We start from the raw sequence: 20068 nt of genomic DNA, 5'->3' as shown, positions 1-20068 counted from the left end.
CAATACCCAAATTCCGATAGGAGAATAAGGATAGAGCACTAGGCTCTAAGTCCATAGAAGTGTCACTGGTTGTCTTTTTTAGTTTGTAAGAAGTGTGTTAAGAACCATCCAAGAGAGTGTATGGCTGGTAGTGGTGGTTGTTTTGGATGTGGAAATTCAGATCATAGAGTAAGGGAGTGCCTAGTGTCCCCAATAAGTGGCAAAGCATGTTCACCAGGAGACTCAGATCAACCTTTTGATAGCTCCATCAAGTCGCGTGACTCAATTGGGTACCTCATTCAGTGTGTGTGACGATCAACGCCAGAACAAGTTAGATGTTTTGCAGACTCTAAAGGATCATGAAGATTCCCCTGATGTAGTCATTGGTATATTATATGTCTTTCATATTGATGTTTATGCATTATTAGATCAAAGAGCCACACTTTCCTTCGTGACTCCTTAAATTGTTGTGAACTTCGATGTTAGTCCCGAGATCTTATTAGAACCTTCTTAGTCTCTACTCAAGTCGGTAAATCATTCTTAGCTAAATGGACGAAAATTGTCAGCCTTAGTTTTTTTTCTTAGAAAACCACCTTTTAGTTAGATATACTTGATTTCGATATCATTATTGGCATGGACTGATTATACTCTTATTATGTCTCGGTCGACTATAGAACTAGAGTCATTAAGTTTTAGTTCCCAATAAATTTGTCATAGAATGGGAGGGTAGTAATTCAGCATCCTTAGGTCGGTCTCTTACCTTAAGGCCAGGAAAATGATTTCTAATGATTGCATTTGTCATCTAGTTTTGGGTCAAGGATAGGTCCAAGGCCCCAACATTTCGGCCAGTTTCAGTGTTGAATGAATTTCCAAAAGTCTTTCCCGAAGATCTTTCCGGAGTCACTCCCAATGAGAAACTGAATTTGAAATAGATTGTCTTCTAGAGACTTGGGTGGTCAGAGTTAACTTCTAAGGTGGTTGGATTTTCCACATAAGTGTTGTTCTTAATCCGTGAAGGATAACTAGCAATTCTGCTTGAATTGTGGTAGTGTGGGCACAAGTTTTGGTGAAGCCTTTTCACCTATTTACCCGTGTGGTCTTGAAACACCGCACCTATGCCCCTTTTTTCGGGGTCTAGAGTAACAACTCCATTTATGTTAAGCTTGAGAGCTCATGTGCTGAGGGGTTATATTTAATATGGACAACCATCTTGATGTTTCTTGGCATCTTTGTTTTAGCAATAATGAGGTTGAATTCAGTAGTTTGTTTAATAACGTGTTCAATCTGGACATGCTACTTTTTATTGTTAAGCATGTTGTCCTTACTGTTAATCCAAAGACTCCGTATGCAAAAAGAGTTGATATTTCCCTATGATATCCATTTGTTGAAGTCCTTGCCTTTGATAACATCCCAAGTGTCTTTCCAATTCCTTGCATTAATCCTAGTTGAGTCAAAACTCGCAATGGAGTTGTTGGCATTGACAATTTTTTGCCGAAAGGAGGTGGCGGCCCTATGCAGTGAAAAAAATGTTGTCTATATTTTCAATCCCACTCTCATAGAATTTACAAATTTGGTCCACATTAATACCAATGTTGTGGGGATGTTGGCTAGTAGGTAATAGATCATGAATGAGCAACCAGATGAAGGTTTTAATTTTATTTGGTACTTCTATCCTCTAAGTTCAAGAGAAGTTAGTACTTTGATCCTTGGTATTTGTAGCTTTAGTGTCAGTGTTGTTCATGGCATCGACGAGGTTGTAAGCACTTTTGACTGTGAACATGCCATTATTAGCAATATTATAAATGAGAGTATCCTCCTTATTTGTAGTTGAGGGGATAAAACTATTAGTTATTTTATTGTGGAAATCCTTAAGAAAGGTCATAAAAAGGGTGCGAAGGTTTCAGGTCCCATTGTTGAAGCATAGTTCACTTTTGTAGATTGGTCCTCTCTATTAAAAAGCCTAAAGATGTGTTGCCTAATGGATCTCGACCCAAGAATCCAATTATCCTCAAAGAACTTTACATTACTTCCATTATTCACCACCCATCGAGATCCCTTTAAGCATGCCTCCTAGCCATTTCTTATGTCATTCCAAATCCTAAAAACAGTGTTCATGTCATAGGTGAAATTCTCATTATGGAAAGGTTTGTAGTGGAGGACCTTAGTCCATAGTGGTGTGGACTCTTATACATTCTCCATACTAGTAAGAAGAACTTTATTTTTAACCTCACTCTTATGAAGAACTAATTCCCTATCATTTTACCCTTAGTGATGATATTCCAACCTATAGGTGCATTCTTTTCTTATCAGAGGTTGTTCCCCTAACAAAATTCCTTCAGATTTTATTGATGGTGTTGAGGGTCTTTGCAGGGAGCTGTTTATATTGCATGGCATGGAAGGGGATGTTTCCTAGTGAAGCTTTTGCAAGAATAACTCTTCTAGTCATATTAAGAAAGTTGGTTTCCCATCCACTAAACTTAGCTTGCATGTTATCGTTGATGTATTGGAAATCACCATGGACAAGTCTAGAATGAAAAATGGGGAAGCCCGAGTACCTGCCAAAAGAATTGCTAGCCTTAATATTGAGGATGTCAGAGCACATGGCCTTGTTCTCAAGGGTGCAGTTCTACGAGAAGATGACTTTTAATTTGGCTAGATTGAACTTTCGACTAGGGGCTTTGCAGAACATTTCAAGGATGTTGTTGATGGTTCGGTAGTATTTTATTTACCCTAGTGAATAAGGTAAAAATCATCTGCGAAGAAACTGTGGGAGATTTTTGGCCCAAACATGGAGATACCAATGAGGTCTATCCCTCTTGAGAGCTTTTCCATACACAAAAATGAAGATGTAAGGAAAGCAAAAAATTAATATGGACAATAAAATTATAATCTTTTTTTATGATATATATATATATACACACATACATATAATTTTATTTTTTGGAAAATGCTCAAATATGCCATCGAAGTTTGAGAAAGAGCTCATTTATGTCATCCGTTAAACGTTTGGTTCATCTATGTCATTGTTGTTTGAGAAAATGCTCATCCATGCCATTATTTTTTAACTAAAAAATATTTTTGATTTTGCAAAATTATTTTTTACACATAGTCAATTATGATTCGATCACGTCATTAATTCTATCAATTTTTTAAAAGGAAAAATGTTCATATATGCCATCAATTTTTGAGAAAAGGCTTAACTATGTCATCCATTACAAAATTGGTTTATCTATATCATTTCAGTTAACAAATAATAATATGAAAGAACTTTTCTCAAACAAAAATAATGTAGATGAGCTAAACTTTTAACGAATAATATAAATGAGTCTTTTATTAATATTCGATGACATATTTAAGTCTTATGCCTTTCATTTTTGGTATAGTTGGGTTTTTAGTAACACCCACACACACCCACGCAACCCAACCCAACCCACCCCACCCCACGCCACCCCACCCCGCCCCACGTATGCGTGAGGAGCTTTCGGCCTTCTTCCTCCCAACATTCTACAGTGCTTCTCAACCCACTACATGTCCTGTCTTCCTTTTCATTGAGAGTGACCAATATCATTTCTCCATTGAAATTCGATCTATTTCATGGTTCTTGAGTCCAAATTCGATCTGGGTCAGCGCCAGAATTTCCCATCTTAAATTCTCCAAAGTGGGTTTTGTTTGGCGAAACTCAATGGTTTCTTTTGTGGGTTCTGTTATGTCACCTGCTGTCAGCATTTGCAAAAGCAACAGTGTCGCCTCTTCTTCTTCTTCTAGCTACATGAAAACATTTTTTCCCAATTTTGATTTAGGAAAGCCATTATTGCTGCGTTCCCTGACGAATAGGAAGGATAAATGGACTGTTTGTGCTTGTGTTGCACCCCCTCGGGACTACAAAGCTGCTGATTCTGATCGGGTTCCCAATACAAAATTCAATGTAAGACCATAATGAATTGATTTTGGGTCGTCCAATTATCCAGATTTTTTATTTTGGGTTCTGTTTTGTAATCCACGTATGTGTTTCTTTTGCATATGCTAGAGGCTAGCCCAATTTTCCATTGCTTTCTCTTTGTAGTATCCTATTCATTCCATTTTATATTGTGGTATTTGATGGAATAAAAAGCTTAGGATGTACAATTGGATTTTTATAATTGCATTAGCTATAGCAACAACAACAATATACCCAGTGTAGTCCCACGCAATGGTGTTTGGGGAGGTTAATGTATACGCAGACCTTACCTCTACCTCAGAGGTGATTTTCAATAAACCCCTGGCTCAATTGTATTAGCTATAGAAGAAGAAAATAATGATTCATAATTTAGTTTGATATAAAATATCACATCAAAGTGAAAATTTGAATAGTTAAATGATTTTGAATGCTTGAGAGTTATGGAACTTTTATAAAAATAGAATGGCGTAGTATATCTTAGGCCATCCAAAATAGAAAGAATGCCATATGAATTGGGATAGCTACAGTACTAGTAGTATGTGGCAGAGCTTCATGAATCATGTAGGATTGAGGTAGTTACTGAAATCACTGTGTGCGTGGTAGATTTTTTGGTTCTCTTAGGCAAGGTGGTCGAGTATTGAGAATGTAGTAAAAGTTGGAGTGCCAAAGTAGAAATGTCTATCTTTTCATGTTAATGGTTCCATAATGCTAATGTCTTGTTGGCACACATCTCTTTCGGACTCCATTTGGTGAAAGTTCCTTCTTTGTGAGCTATTCCCAGCATTTGTTGTCTTAAACATAGGAATTTTTTTTTTCAATCAAATGCAGAAAGACTACCTTCATATTGGATGTAATACATTTTCCCCTAATTTTCACCACTACTACTTTTAAATACTAATCAGAAATACTATTTCAAAATTTTGATTATCTATTAAGAAAACACTAATCAGAAATATTATCACATTTTGCTGATCTCATGGACAAATCAACGTGCGCCTTCCATTTCAATTTGCTTGTCTGACTTCCTTTGTTAGTATGTTACAAAAAGAATGTCGCTCTTCATAATTTAGTGGGTGTTTGGACATATACATTGGTGAAATTTGGAAAAAGAAGTTGAAAATGGTATTTGAAAATTGTAGTTGTGTTTGGACATGAATACAAATTGAAATTGTTTTTGAATTTTTGTCAGTGATTTAGAGTGAAAGTTGTGAAAACAAACTTTTTGGAGTTTCGCATTCTGAGAAAGTATTTGTAACAATTCTATGTCCAAACAGTTTTCCGGAGTAATATTCCAGAAAAAGTTGAAAATATCCATATCTAGTGGGGTATCTCACTAAATCTTAAAAAGCTAAGCACCGAAATAAGACCAGCTGGAGAGAGAGAACAAGAAGCAGAAGAGAAATAGTAGAAGGCCAAGTCAAGAACTCTGAGTAAGCAAAATACATACTGAGCAATGGTGAGCTAAGGGGAATGTGGATGGACTTCTACATTGGTCTGGGACAGTTCCAAATAAAGATAAGGGATTCTTATTGTAACTGGTTGAGTTGGGATATGCCATGGGTGCTCAAACAGTGCTAAGGTTTGATTTCTCATTGCAAAGGTTGCTAATAGTATCTGTTTTATTAGATACTCTAAGTCAAAACCTCTTCCACTAGAGTGTCAGAGTTAATTTCATGCCCAAAGACAGTCCTACCATGGAGCACACTTTACTTACCTGGATAGGGTCAATGAGTGATCAAGAAGGTCCATGACCTAGGTTGGTGATCTCCGCTGCACTTGAGAGAGTTACCAATCTAAGATTGGCTCAAGTGGTCGAGCCTATGGCATAATAACATTAAAGGAACCAAAGAAGCATGTAGTTTTGGGTTTTCCGTTTTGGTGAACTCTTCTAGGATACCTATTAAATTTTGGTACTTGTAAATATGTACTGCTTGCGGCTTTGTTGGAATCTCATTAGATGAAACTTTTTAGTACACCATTATCAATGAGGAACCTTTGCGAAAACTTTACTGCTAGAATTTTTTTTCCAGATAAATGGTTGTCTTCTGGATATGTTTTTTTTTTTAGGACATAGATGAGTTGCTTTGCATTTGTCAGATGGTGAAAACATTTGAATCCTGCCTAGTTTATTGTATCTACCTTCATTTTGCTCTTCGTCTTGTTTGAATAGCAGGAATCTGTTAAATCGGAGAATGTGAGCTTGTTGAGAGAGCCTAAGAGTGACTCAGATGTGCTTATTGAGTGTAGAAATGTGTGCAAGTCATTTGGCGACAAGCATATCTTAAGAGGTGTGAGCTTAAAGGTGAACTTTCATTTATTTCCTTTTGCAACTGCTTGTATGCACTTTGGGCATTTAAATTCCGGTCTATTCTACTTCAGCGACTGATATTATATCGGGGGTTTTCATGCAAACAATGATTGGTTGTAGTGAATCATTTCCTACTTATATCTTATGATGGGAAAGTTGATATAATGAATAATTTTCTCTATGCTTTGACACTAAATAGCTAGAACACATTCCCCCTGCACGAATGCTACTTGCCTTGCTTCCCACTTCTTAGGTTGGTCGAAAGGTTCTTTTTCTTCCTTTGTTTGCTAGTCTGATATTGTTTTCTCTCTTACTTGTGCCTGATGCAAATCCATCTTATGTTGTTAGAAACTGTTTTGAATGCAATCTTTGCCTTACTGATAAGATTTGCATAGGTTTGCTTGAGGTAGAGATCTATCTTATAAGGATGTGCAACACATATGTGCTATAAACCAGTAGATTCATCATGAATTGTTTGTGAGAAGTACAAGTTCCCCAGGGTGAAGTTAATTATTTTAACTCTCTATTTGTTTGAGCTATTGGGTCTTGCAATTTGGGGTACTTCCTAATTTTTCTGTTAGAAGTTCTATGGATTATGATTGAAAGAGCAATAAAGGTAGAGGTTAGGAAACTTCCCTTGAGGAAAGAAAGATGGTTGGCTATAGATTACTCTAATTTCCGTACCTGTGTTAGGTTCTATGTTCATGATTTCTCGTCCTTTGCATTTGGTGGAAGTGCTGACAACTTTTAATCACCACTCTTACCCTTTGTTACAGATCAGACATGGTGAGGCTGTTGGAATTATTGGGCCTTCTGGCACAGGGAAATCAACAATCTTAAAGATAATGGCTGGCCTACTTGCTCCTGATAAAGTATGTGTGCATTATGTTTCTCTTGTGGCTTGAGTATTTGTCTCAAAATACAGCTGTGTGATTTCTGAAAATTTTGAATTTTGATACCGTTATCTATCTCTGCTAATAGACTTCATTGAATGCAGGGGGAAGTCTTTATCCGTGGTAAACTGCGTAATGGATTAGTGAGTGATGAGGAAATTTCTGGGCTTAGGATTGGCTTAGTAAGTTACATGTTCTGAGCTCTTTTAATGTTGTCCAGTAAAGTTGTTCTATGGAGATGCTTCTTGAATATTTTTGTAATCTTATGAACATATCCATCCCCATAACAGGTGTTTCAGAGTGCTGCGCTTTTTGATTCATTAACTGTTCGTGAAAATGTTGGTTTCTTGCTGTAAGATACTCTCAACGCTTTAATTATCCCAAAAAGAAAAGATATTCTCAGCTCTACTGAATTCTGAAGTTTTTCTGTTAGCTATACTGATTAAAATTAAGAAAATCCAGTTTATACGTAGATTAACTGGATCTTCTTCTCTTTGGAATTCTAGATATGAGAATTCAGCTATGCCAGAGGATCAAATTGCACAGCTTGTAACCGAAACTTTAGCTGCTGTTGGTTTGAAGGTATGTGCAATGATGGACATATTTATGATAACAATGTCTATTTTTTTTTCATTAATAAATGTATCTGGGTTTCCAACATAGTGTGTCAGTGAATAGTTTAACTTTGAAATTGCTATTTGCATTATCACTTCAGGATCTCCCTCTCTCTCTCTCGCAGTAGGGAAATGCCTTGCTGTTTGCTCTTCTGTTCTTTGGGTAGAGTGAATTAAAGGAGGGAATAGAGGATTCATCATTATAGTAATTTGTTTATGATGATTGTTTTTCCGTAGATGCCAATTTTCAGTTTTATTTCTATGCAGGAAGTTGAAGACCGATTACCCTCTGAATTGTCTGGTGGTATGAAGAAAAGAGTTGCTCTAGCTCGTTCTATAATTTTTGATACCACCAAAGACGTACTAGAGCCAGAGGTATGTTACAGGTGCTTCATGACATGGTCATCAGTTCGTTTTGGCTAGCATTTGTAATTCTGCTACATGGATTGCTGTAATCTAGTTAACTATTTTTTACTTCATGCTTGCTCTGTGAACCTGAATTGGTAAAAATATTTTCAAATGAAGGATTTATCCACTTCCCTTCAGTCTTAAAGTTGGTCTAAATGACACGAGAAAAGAGAAAATGGATAACTTATGTGGATATAGCACTACTGAATTAATTGTCCAAGGGATGTGATGTTTATGAACTTGAGGTGCTCCCATTCTTCTGTAATCAGGAGAGCATTTACTATGAGCAGTTGGTTTAAGATGAGTTCACAATTACTCTTTGGACTCTGTTTGTATTGTTAGAGTAAAAGGTTGGATGTCCAATTGCTATTGTTCATAGTCATACTAGTGAAAAAGAAAAACTAAGTTCACATCTGATCTTCCAGGCAAGTTTAATGATAATTTGACTTGATGAATTCTACTCCATAAAGATGATATGAGTGCAATTTGCAACCAAAAGGAAAGGATACCTGCAAATACTGCTGATTGTACAGTGTCAAACTGTCAATAAGTGTTTTCTGCCGTACCTGTTGGCAGTACAGATTTTGTATCTCCACAAGTCTAAATGGAATGACATGGTTAGTGAGGATTCATATAGCCAAACCCAACTAGTTAGGGATTGAGGTGTCATTGATGTTGTTATATTTATTGATAGCTTCTTTATTAAACAATCAGTCGATGTTTTACAAAAATCTGTAATGCAAAAGAGTTATGATGTATCCTGATCCTGGTATATGTATTGACGCACAGTCGTATATTCATACCTTTCCTGGAATGAAAATTAAGAAGTGTTCATGTTTGCTCAAAGATGCAGGGCTCTATGTTTTTTAATAAAAAACTTCAAATGTTTTACAAAAATCTGTGATGCAAAAAGGGGTTGTGGCACATATCCTGACTATGTTGATGTGTTGATGCACAGTTTGTATATTCATTTCTTTATATAGTGACAAGTAAGAAGTGCTCACATTCTCTCAAAGTGCAGTTCTCTATGTCTTCTTTTGGGTCTTTTCTTTGTTGGTTGTTTTGTTTTGTTTTACCGTGTTAAGAATACTACGCTTAAGTTTTGGGGTGTAGGTCTAACACATATCTCCCATATGGTTTCAAATGCTACATATACATCTTTTCTTTCATATTTTGTTCATAAGAATCCCGTTGCAATATGCATATTCAGAATATTTGCCCATTATGTATGAATTTTGCTTTTTTAGGTGTTATACCAGAGTACCTTCTTGTTTTTCTAAAGTCATTAGAGCCGTGACTTTATTCCTTTCATGTTATTTGTATTCTTTAAATAATATACTTGCACAAACAAAATAAAAATTGGAACTAAAAGCTACAAAGTAACTGTTAGATTAGGTCTTAGGCCTAACTCACACCCCAAAAGCTAGCTCAAAGGGAGGAGGATTGCCCAAACCTTATAAGGAGTTCATCATCTCATTAATCACCGATGTGGGACTTTTGTCATTCTTTAACACCCCACCTCACGCCCAGTGCTTAGCATCTGGTGCGTGGGCAATTTTTGATTTTGGGGTCCCCGTGAGACGGGCCCTGCTCTGATACCATGTTAGATTAGGTCTTAGGCCTAACTCACACCCCAAAAGCTAGCTCAAAGGGAGGAGGATTGCCCAAATCTTATAAGGAGTTCACCATCTCATTAATCACCGATGTGGGACTTTTGTCATTCTTTAACAGTAACCAAGCAAAAGTCGTCTGTTTTGATCTTATGTAAGCCTCCTCTTTTTATTTTGTTTTTTCTTTGGAAGTATAAGGAAATTATTTGAAGAAGTTATATGGGGGATTATAGGATTTTGATGCATATCCACTGAAATAAGAGAGATAATTTTACTATACAAGAGAATAGGTTAATGCATAAGGAGAAAATATATCCGATTTGTTACACGGATTTGGAAGAAGGAAGTTTTATTCTATACTTGGAACTTCATCCGAATGGGGATTGTATGTGTAATTGACTCTAGTATTTCCTTTTCCCAATAAGTAATGTTTTTCTGTCTTTTAACTTTTCGGTGCACTGAACAATTTAATTGTAGCATGCTTGATAGACCACTATCTCTTCTAAGCCTGGAAATCAGCCTCCTTATATTCAAAGTTGAGAAATTCTTTTTAACAATGTCCAGATAATGATGGATGGATGAGTCAGCTGGACTGCTTTAGGAATTGAGTCTTCTAGGATAGTAACAGAGTGGACTATTCGAAAAGAAAGTTGTAGTCAAGTTCAGCTTTATCAATATCATTTAGCATCCTGATTTCTAGGGAAAAGGCCTAAATTACCCTTGGACTATTTGAATTGATACAAAACTACCCTCCAACATCCTTTCCACCCCAAATACCCCTGACGTCAACCTTCATGTCCTACTATACCCTTATTTTTAACGCCCCAAATTTTAATCCCAATTAGTAACTTCATTTGTGATGTGTTGCTTATCTATTGGTCACCCTATAATTAACTTACATTAATTAAAAATCCCACCTATTACCCGGATCCGGCTTCACTATTCGACCTGCCTTTTTCACTATTTGATGCAGAAAACTTGTTCATACATGGAGAGGGTAAAATCGAAATAGATTCTTGGTTTATCGAAGCTGGAAGAACATCTTGTCACGACCCAAAAACGGCGTGATGACACTTGTCTTATCCCACCAAGAAAAGTCAACCTAAACCCCAACTTAAGAGAAATGCGGAAGTAAAACAGAATAAAAGGCTAACATATTTTCAATAATGCGGATAACATAACATAACTCAATTGTAACCCCAAAATTTGGTTGTCACAAGTATAAGCCTCTAAGTATTACAATAGATTCAAGAAGTACAAGACTAAATGTCTTTATTTTCTAGAATAGAACAAGAACATAATAAAAGAGTAAGAGGAGTTTGTCGAGATGATAAGCAGCTACCTCGCAACTCTCTGAAGTAAGTCTTGAATGTAAAAGAGAAGGTGTAATCACGATGACCCAGGCTCGTAACCAACACAAGTGTAGAAGCAAAGGAGTGAGTACCAAACAACACGGTACTCAACAAGCAAACAACTAACTCTAAGTAAAGCAATACAAAACACGAGTACTCCCCACACTCCAACCGAACCTCCACAACTACAACCTGCACAAAATCAGCCTAACTTAATAGTTCACAGTTTATACAGCGCATAGCATGTATAATAACACTTCAACATAAGCAGGACATCAATACGTTATTTCATATTCATCAACCACAAGTCCATAACAAGCACTCACAAGGTTCACAATGGAAATGGTGTGCAATGCAATGAAATGCGATGTCAAATATAGTGATGCATGCCTATCCTAATGATACACACCCATTGAGACTCAAGTCAGGACCCATGGGGGACTCACAAGGTCCATGTATCCACCGGAACCATTTCCCCTCGGTAAAATCATCACAATAGATCTGATCACAGTGTTCCAGAACTAATGCAAATAGGCATGTTCACACAAATCATGAGAATATGATGATTTATATATCAATACACAATCCATATCAACATTATCATGATACATCATTAATAATGAATCAATATAACCTTTCAAATCATCCACGACACATCACACATTAGTATATCAGCAAGTTGCTTTTTTATTTCCCCTTTTCATCATTAAAATCACTCAATATAAACATGTGACGACAAATATCAAACCCTTCACCAATTCTCATCACTCCCCAACACACACAATAAGGAATACAAGATTCTATATGCTTGACAAAGGGTCAAGAAGTCCACTTGCCTCAAGAAATCAAACAATCACTTTGGTACTTGAGCTTTTCCTTTTCACCGGGTTTCCAAATCAACACAATCTAATCAAATAAGGAATCACAATAGGAATTTGAAACTAATAACACCCATATCCACGATTTTGGAAAATTGGGCTAAAATGACCCAAAAACCCATTTCCGAAAACTAAGGTTAAATTTGAAAATTCTTGTAAAATCATGTTACCCAAAGAATTTAGAAATCAATAGTGAAGACCACACCAAAAACGGAGTTGAAATCAATCTTAAATCACTATGTTATCCAAGCTTTAAGCTCTTGAAAACCTCCAAACTTTGATGTTTAAAATCATGAATAATAAAGATTTAGGGTCACAAATACTTAGCCAAATATTTATCTCGAAAAATCACCTTGAAATTGCCTCTACCAAGCTTCTAGGGTTCAAAAATGGAAGAAATCACGATTTTGAGAAACATTCTGCCCAGGTAACATTTGCTCATCGCAATCGTGTAAATATAGTGTTCTGATCATCGCGATCGTGTGGCCCTATGTCGCGGTCGCGATGATCAATTTAATGAGTTGACTAGTTTTACTCATTGCGAGACTTTGGGGGTGTGATCACGATGAGCAAATGTTACTCAGGCAAAATGTTTTCTCAAAATTGTGATTTCTTCCATTTTTGAACCCTAGAAGCTTGGTGGAGGTGATTTCAAGGTGATTTTTTGAGATGAAATATTTGGATAAGTATTGTGACCCTTAATCTTTATTATTCAAGATTTTAAACATCAAAGTAGGGATTTTGAACTTCAAAGTTTGGAGGTTTCCAAGAGCTTAAAGCTTGTATAAAATAGTGATTTAAGATTGATTTCAACTCTATTTTTGGTGTGGTTTTCACTATTGATTTCCAATTTTTGATTTTACAATAATTTTCAGATTTAACCTTAGTTCTTGGAATTGGGTCAGTTTGGCCTCGTTTTCCAAAACCTTTGATATGGATGTTAGTAGTTTCGAATTCTTTATTTGATTAGATTATGTTGATTTGGAAACCAGAAAGGGAAAACTCAAGTACCAGAGTGATTTCTTGAGGCAAGTAGACTTCTTGACCTTTGTTAAGCATATAGAATTTCGTATTTCCTTATTGTGTGTGTTGGGGAGTAATGGGATTTGGTGAAGGATTTAATAATTGTTGTCACATGTTCATATTGAATGACTCTAATGATAAAAGGTAACTTGATGGTATATTGATGTGTTGTGGATGGTTTGAACGGTTTTATTGACAATGTATCGTGATTGTGTTGTTATGGATTGAAAGTGTCATCTCATCATTATTTATGTGAACATGCCTATTTGATTGGTTCGAAAACGCTGTGATGAGATCTATTGATGATTACGCCGAAGGGAAATGGTTTCGACGGATACATGGACCTTGTAAGTCCCCCATGGGTTCCAGCTTGAGTCTAAGTATGATGTGTATCGTTAGGACATACATGCATCACTATAATTGCACATCATTACAATTTGTGAGCACCTATTGTGATTGATGAATATGATACTATGTATTGGTGATTTGTATATGTTGGAGTGTTGTTGTACATGCTATATGGAATGTGAACTGTCAGGTTGGGCAGATTGTAGTTGTGTAGGTTTGGTTGGAGTACCTGTATTCTATATTGCTTTACTTTGAGTTAACCATTTACTTATTGAATATCGTGTTGTTTGGTACTCACCCCTTGATTCTACACTTGTGTAGGTTATGAGTTTAAAATTTGGCGCGTTGAAAATAAGGGCATAGTAGGGCCAAAAGGTTGGCGTCGGTGGTATTTGGGGGCGAAAAGGTAGATGGAGGGTAGTTTTGTACCAATTAGAATAGTCCAAGGGTATTTTAGCCCCTTTTCTGTAATTTCTATAAAAGGTTCATCATTATTAATTCAGATTGATACAAACTATGTGCAGCAGCCAAATTAACCGCTTAATAGTTGGACTTCTTTATTTGAATTTATGATATATGCTTCAAATCAACCACCTACATAGCACAGGGTCGGGGAGTAAAAATTAATTCAAGAATACGAAATGAGAGCACATAATGTGTTCATAGTTATAGAAGGTGATGGAGAAGTGAAGTGAGAAGGAGAAGCCAAGGATAGTGTGACTGTATGAGTGTTTGTAGCAGAGGAAGGTGAGATTTTCTGAGGTTACAGTATGTTGGAAAATATGTAGAGGGGACAAAAAAACATGTTTTGTGAAAACTATCTGACTTTCAGATTGACAGTACAATATCTTTTACTTCACAAAGTAGAAACTACGAAAACTATATGTTTTAGTAAGTTCCATTTCTTTAACCATTTTAGTAAGTTGTCTGATGAAGTTCTCTCTTGGTAATCCAAAGTTCTAGTATTTCTCAAAATATAGAGTCTCTTAGCCTTCTTGCTATATGTCGAAAGGAATTTCCATTCATGTGTGTTCCTTAACAGTTCTTACTGAGCTTGTCAATGTATCACATTTCAATATCTTTGACAGAAATTTACTTATCAAAAAAGGTGTGCGCACACATATTCTCACATAAAATTCTTTCAGGGTGAAAATCATAAGCGATGGACTAATATGTTGTACCTGTTCTATGATCTGCTTCTGTCTCTCCATCTAAGATTAGCCTGAATACATATTGTTAACGCAATATAGCTAATAGAACTAAGGGCAATGCATTGGTGATTGTGTCCTTTAAAAACAAGTACTTGGAAGTATATGGTGTGCTCAATGTCTCCTCATGGAATTTGTTTCCGGTACTCCCTGATGGAATAACTTGATATCAAGCGATGCTGTTTATTTAAGTTGTGTTTTACTTTCTTCATGATGTCACATGAATACCCTATATAACCATTTTTTGTTTTTGATGAAAAACCATGTCGCTGTAGTTTTACATATCTTCTTTCTTTTTCATTGGCAAATTTTGATGTTACAGTGGTTCCCTCGTGTTTTCAGTCTGATAGGAAATAAATAATACTTTAGGAATATATTTACTGCATGATTAACCAAGTAATCTCAGTTATATGCATTGCTGAGTAGGTGCTCTTGTATGATGAACCAACAGCTGGACTTGATCCGATTGCATCAACCGTTGTAGAAGATCTCATTCGCTCGGTTCACGTGGCAGGCGAGGATGCACTTGGGAAACCTGGGAAGATTGCATCATATGTTGTTGTCACACATCAACACAGTACTATTAAAAGAGCTGTTGACAGGTTCTGATTCTTCTTGTTTTTAAACATGATTATGTTGCTTATCTTACAAACCATTGTAAAGTTTGAGGTTCCTTCTGTGCAGGCTAATATTTCTTTATGAAGGTAAGGTCGTCTGGCAGGGAATGACTCATGAATTCTCCACATCAGCTAATCCTATTGTTCGGCAGGTAATGATGGTCATGGTTAGGTTTCGACGTTTCGTTTCTGTAAAACTGAAATGTTAATTTCTTATGTTACAAGCAAGGAGTAGGATACAACAGTAAATGCTTACCTGCACCAAGTGTTTACCTCCACTCAATCATTTTAACCTTAGTTAACTAAATATTAAAGTAAGAATGCATATCACTTTATCATGGTTAAGTTATAACTTTTTGTTTATGAAAGACACATATCTTGCATTCATTGGTCGGGCGTAAACGCGCGGTGCAGGTAAAGGTCTTACCAGATATAACTTACCGTGGCATCTGAATCAACCTTCTGTTTATGAATTAATCCTAATTTTCTTTAAATTAAAATCTCGATATTTAGAAACTATACAAGCATTGTCTCTATCAAAGTACTCACCTCTATCCCTAATTACTTGTCCACTTTTGAATTGACACACCTATTAAGAAAATAATAATTATCATAGTGAGTTTACCATTTTACCCCTATTAATTATGAAGTAGATGAATTAAAAATTTAAGATTTTAAAAAATTTCTACCTTTTTCAAAGTTAATTAATTGAGGGTATAATAGGTAAAAAGAATTTGTCTTTTCTTGATTTGTCAAAATGGACAAGTAATTTTACTTGGGGACAGAGGAGTAGTAGAAAGTAGACATTTTAAATATTACTGAAATTTCACTAAACAGAAATTTCAAGCATATATGTAACTGTTGAATATTCTCTTCTGTCACTACTGATTTATTAGAACAATAAGTAGTTTAGTTGTAGGATGAGTCTCTATTTAAATTCAGTTAGATAAGTCTAATTGAGATATTACACTGCAGATTTTCTGATTTCAAGTTGGCTTTTTGAAACTTTCCCTGCTTTAATAAAGTAATAGAGAGAAAATTTCAATCACTTTGAATATTTATGAATATAGAGATAAATCCATTCCATGGAAAATTTACATGTTTTCTTCTGGTTATTTAGCTCTTCTGGGTGAAGATTTTAAAGCATTGTTTGTTTCATTGTCTGTCAGTTTGCATCAGGGAGTTTGGATGGTCCTATTAGATATTAGCTTCTGCAGCCAAAACAAATACAAGACATACTCGTAGGGTTGATTTTACCTACCAGCTGAACTTGGTGCTTCAAGGCTGACCTTGTCAAAGCAACAAAAGAGAGATCAATGTCTAAAGAGTAGTCACACTTGCAGCTCTTATTTTGCTGAGCCTGCTTACATGAATATGCACGTCATAGAAGAAGTTTCTGGTTTTATTTTACTCTTGTTCTTCCCTCTTATTTATTTCACATTCATCTTTGTAACCAGTCTCCATCATTTTTAGTGCTAGCAACTTGATACTTGATAGTAAGGTGTATCATGTTGAAATGAATTGATTACTTTACAGTAAGTAAATTGTGTAACATACTAAGCAATTCATATTAAGGAATCATGTAGAAATGATTTGTGTTCTTATTTCAGCTTTGCAATAGCAACTTTGACCTCTATTGCCAAATTGTATAACATGATAGCATCTTGATAGTGAGGAATCTATTTCTTTCTACTTTGTCATATACATCATAGAATTTTTTATTACTTAAATCACTACTACCACCAAATTATTCCATGGATTAGGACAAATTCTTTCTGCAGCACTTGAAAGGAATAAATTCCATGGCACTACAAAAGGAAGATAATAAGTTTATGCTTGAAGACCAACGATTTGATAATGAGATAATTCACATGCTTGGAATCTAGCTCGAAAAAAGGTTATGTTTGTTTAATATATTGAGGCAATGTAGGAATATGAATCTTGAAGACCGATGATTTGGTAAGGAGCCGGTTTCCCTTTAACAGGCTTTACACAACATGAATCTGAATTAATTGATCTATGCATTCTGGATGTAAAATGGTTATACTAAAAAAGTTTGGTGGTTATAGACCCTCCATGTTCTTGATGGTGTAGCAACTCAAATAGATAAAGCCATAGAAAAACTATTCCATTGAAAGTATCACACAGCAGAAAAACAATATTCAACTGTTCTGAGGCATCTTGAAACATAACATTCCACTAACTAAAATCAACATGAAGCATTATTAACTAGTTAAAAAAAATAAAGGGCTGGTTAGTAAACAAGATATGCTTGAAGCAGTTTTGCTATATGATACAATTCATAAGTTGCTGTACAATGTGATCACTTATCACTTTCAACCTGCTAAACTTTTTGTTTGCAGAATACAGCTTCTTGTTCGAGATGAACAAAATAAAACGACAACGCCAACATAGAAGCTAACTAAAGCACTTATACAGAAAATCCAAACTGATAATGGTCCCTCTTCCATTTCCTCTTCAAATTTCTTCCCTGGCTCTACAGGCAAAGTTCTTTGACAGACATTACCAGATGATTCCATACATAAGTCTGGATTCCCAGCAAATGCTCCAGGAAATTTCCAATAACCTCGGTTTGTCGGAATAACACCAGAGAAACAATTATATGACAGATTTAAAACTGTCAAATTTCTGAGGACAGTAATGTTTTCAGGGATGTGGCCAGATAAAGAATTATGTGATAAATCAAGGGCTTTTAGCTTCTGCAACTTCCCTAAACTCCCTGGAACTGGACCATTAAGAAAATTGTATGACAAATTAAGGTACTCCAAACCATGTAATCCGAACAGACCCTCTGGAATTTCACCATGAAGCAAATTGTCAGACAGATCAATTCCAATTGTGGTTGTCAGGTTATAGTTGAAGCTCAAACTAGTTTCATCAGCAATGAGCGAAAGTTTGATATCCAGGCTTCGAGCTGAAATTGATGGTACTGCAAGAATGGTTTTCCTAATGTCGCCGTTGTAGAAATTTGGACTAGTGTTAAAGTTACCATCTGGTATATATCCAGAGAACTTGTTTCCAGAAAAATCCAGAGTATGAATAGCCTGAAATGTAAACAACCAACTTGGCAGAGATCCACTGAACTTGTTCCGAGCAAGGGAGAGGAATTTGAGGTTCGACCATTTGGTTATTGCATCATTTAGAGACCCTGAGAGATTGTTAGAGCTCAAGTCAACAACTTCCAACGACTTGCAGCCTGCCAATGTCAGTGGGATCTCACCAGAAATCTTGTTGTTTCCTATATCAAATATCTTAAGACTATCCAACGCGTCAAGCACTGGCTGAATTTCCCCAGAAAGATTATTACTGTTTAGTATCAGCGCCAGTAGTTGGAAACATCCTACGATGTTCAAAGGAATTGAGCCAGTGAGGAAGTTATGTGAGAGATCAATCACCTGTAGATAGGTCAAATTACCAATCCTTTCCGGTATTTCGCCCACAAGAAGATTATAAGACAGAAACAATGCTTGCAAGCTCTTCAATTCTGTTATGGTTACAGGAATATTACCAGAGAACTGATTGTGAGACAGGTCAAGAAGTAGAAGTCCAGACTTGTCTGATGCCTCAACAATCCTACTTGGAATCTTCCCTGATAGCTCATTATAACTCAAGTCCAACAAACATAACCTCTCTGAAAAAACCAGTCTAGGCGAGATACCATATTGTAATTCATTATGTGACAAGTTGAGCTGTGTCAAACCCCCAAGACTCGAGATACACGTTGGTATACCTCCAAGAATCGAATTGTTTGCTAAATTAAGAAGTGTAAGTGATTCCCTTGACGAATATAAACAAGGCAAAGTTCCCGATAACAAATTAGACTCAAGATTAAGTGAGACCAATTCTTGGTTAAAATCACCCACATTTCCCATCAAACTATTGTGAGACAAGTCAAGATACTTCAAAGACATCAAATTCAACAAGCTCTTAGGTATATCCCCATGAAAACTATTAAACCCCAAGTAAAGTTTTTCAAGTGACATTGAGACATTCCCTATCCACATTGGGATTTCACCACTCAACATGTTATGACTAAGGTCAAGCTCAATTAACTTACTCATAGTTGTTGCAAATGTACTAGGAATAAGAAGAGTAAACATATTATAGCTAAGATCTAGGGTCTTAAGGCTCCACAACTTCCATAAACAAGAAGGTATTGAATTGTTAAAGCTATTATGAGACAACACAAGGGTTTCAAGAAAAGTAAGATTACACAAACAAGGATGAACCTGTCCTGACAAGTTAAACCTTGTGAGGTTAAGTCCAGTGACCCGTCCGGTCTGGTTAGACCGGGTAACACCAGTCCAGTTTGATAGAGGAACATTGACATCCCAGCTTGGTAAAGGGGTTTCTTGAAACTGTAACTTGAAGAACAAAAGCAAACCCATGTCCTCTTCTGTTTCAAGATTGACAACCTCAGTTGCATTAGTATCAAAAGAAAGAGGAAATGCAGATGAAAATGGGTTCAAGAGAGGGAAAATCAAGAAGAATAGGATAAAGATTGAAACTTTGAAGGAATAAGAGGTTGTACAAGGTTCAAGAACTGATTCTGCCATGGAGGTAAGGTAGAGGTGAAAAAGATTAGAGTTTGTGTGAGAGATAACTAAGGAAGGAAGGAGAAAGGGGAAAGGGAAAATGGGGGTCCCTGGACAGGGTTTGCAGGCACAGTATGTGTGAAAGGAATCAGTACTGAGTAGCAGTAGTGAGTATAGAGAGAGTAAGCTGAAAGTAGGTACTTCATTGAGAGTCACCACTAAAGAACCAACATTCTTTCTTGTTTCTAGTTTTCTTTTTTAGTACTTATTTTATTGAGAGGCACACACTCTATATTTCCTCACTTTTTTTTTATGATTGTGTGTTTGAGGTTGGTCT

General features: G+C 36.1%; 2 protein-coding genes and 1 pseudogene across 3 annotated transcripts; 2 read left to right on the top strand and 1 right to left on the bottom strand.

The window, feature by feature from the left end:
• The first annotated feature begins 3440 nt into the window (after positions 1–3440).
• On the top strand, positions 3441–16744 carry LOC125830516 (protein TRIGALACTOSYLDIACYLGLYCEROL 3, chloroplastic). 2 transcript variants are annotated; one of them, XM_049509705.1, is made up of 10 exons: positions 3441–3904; positions 6087–6218; positions 7001–7096; positions 7222–7299; positions 7408–7469; positions 7624–7699; positions 7999–8106; positions 14985–15160; positions 15243–15327; positions 16345–16744. In XM_049509705.1, exons 1-10 carry the CDS (start codon positions 3446–3448, stop codon positions 16381–16383), a joined length of 1311 nt encoding a protein of 436 aa, XP_049365662.1. In that variant the 5' UTR covers positions 3441–3445; the 3' UTR covers positions 16384–16744. The 2 variants fall into 2 exon arrangements, with proteins under 2 accessions (XP_049365662.1, XP_049365663.1); XM_049509706.1 differs by having other exon boundaries at positions 3459–3904; positions 6090–6218; positions 16345–16630.
• LOC125830544 (U1 spliceosomal RNA) lies at positions 5623–5749 on the top strand (annotated as a pseudogene).
• A 666-nt stretch (positions 16745–17410) lies between the features above and the next one.
• Positions 17411–19769, bottom strand: LOC125830513 (receptor-like protein CLAVATA2). Its single transcript, XM_049509702.1, has one exon. The coding sequence runs from the start codon at positions 19750–19752 to the stop codon at positions 17512–17514; it is 2241 nt and encodes a 746-aa protein (XP_049365659.1). The 5' UTR covers positions 19753–19769; the 3' UTR covers positions 17411–17511.
• Positions 19770–20068: the final 299 nt, after the last annotated feature.

Source organism: Solanum verrucosum, unplaced genomic scaffold, assembly GCF_900185275.1.
Source record: "Solanum verrucosum unplaced genomic scaffold, falcon-dt-bn FXZP01000075.1, whole genome shotgun sequence".
Lineage (NCBI taxonomy): Eukaryota > Viridiplantae > Streptophyta > Magnoliopsida > Solanales > Solanaceae > Solanum > Solanum verrucosum.
Note: the sequence above shows the minus strand (reverse complement) of the source record. Positions and strands in the feature narration are given on the sequence as shown.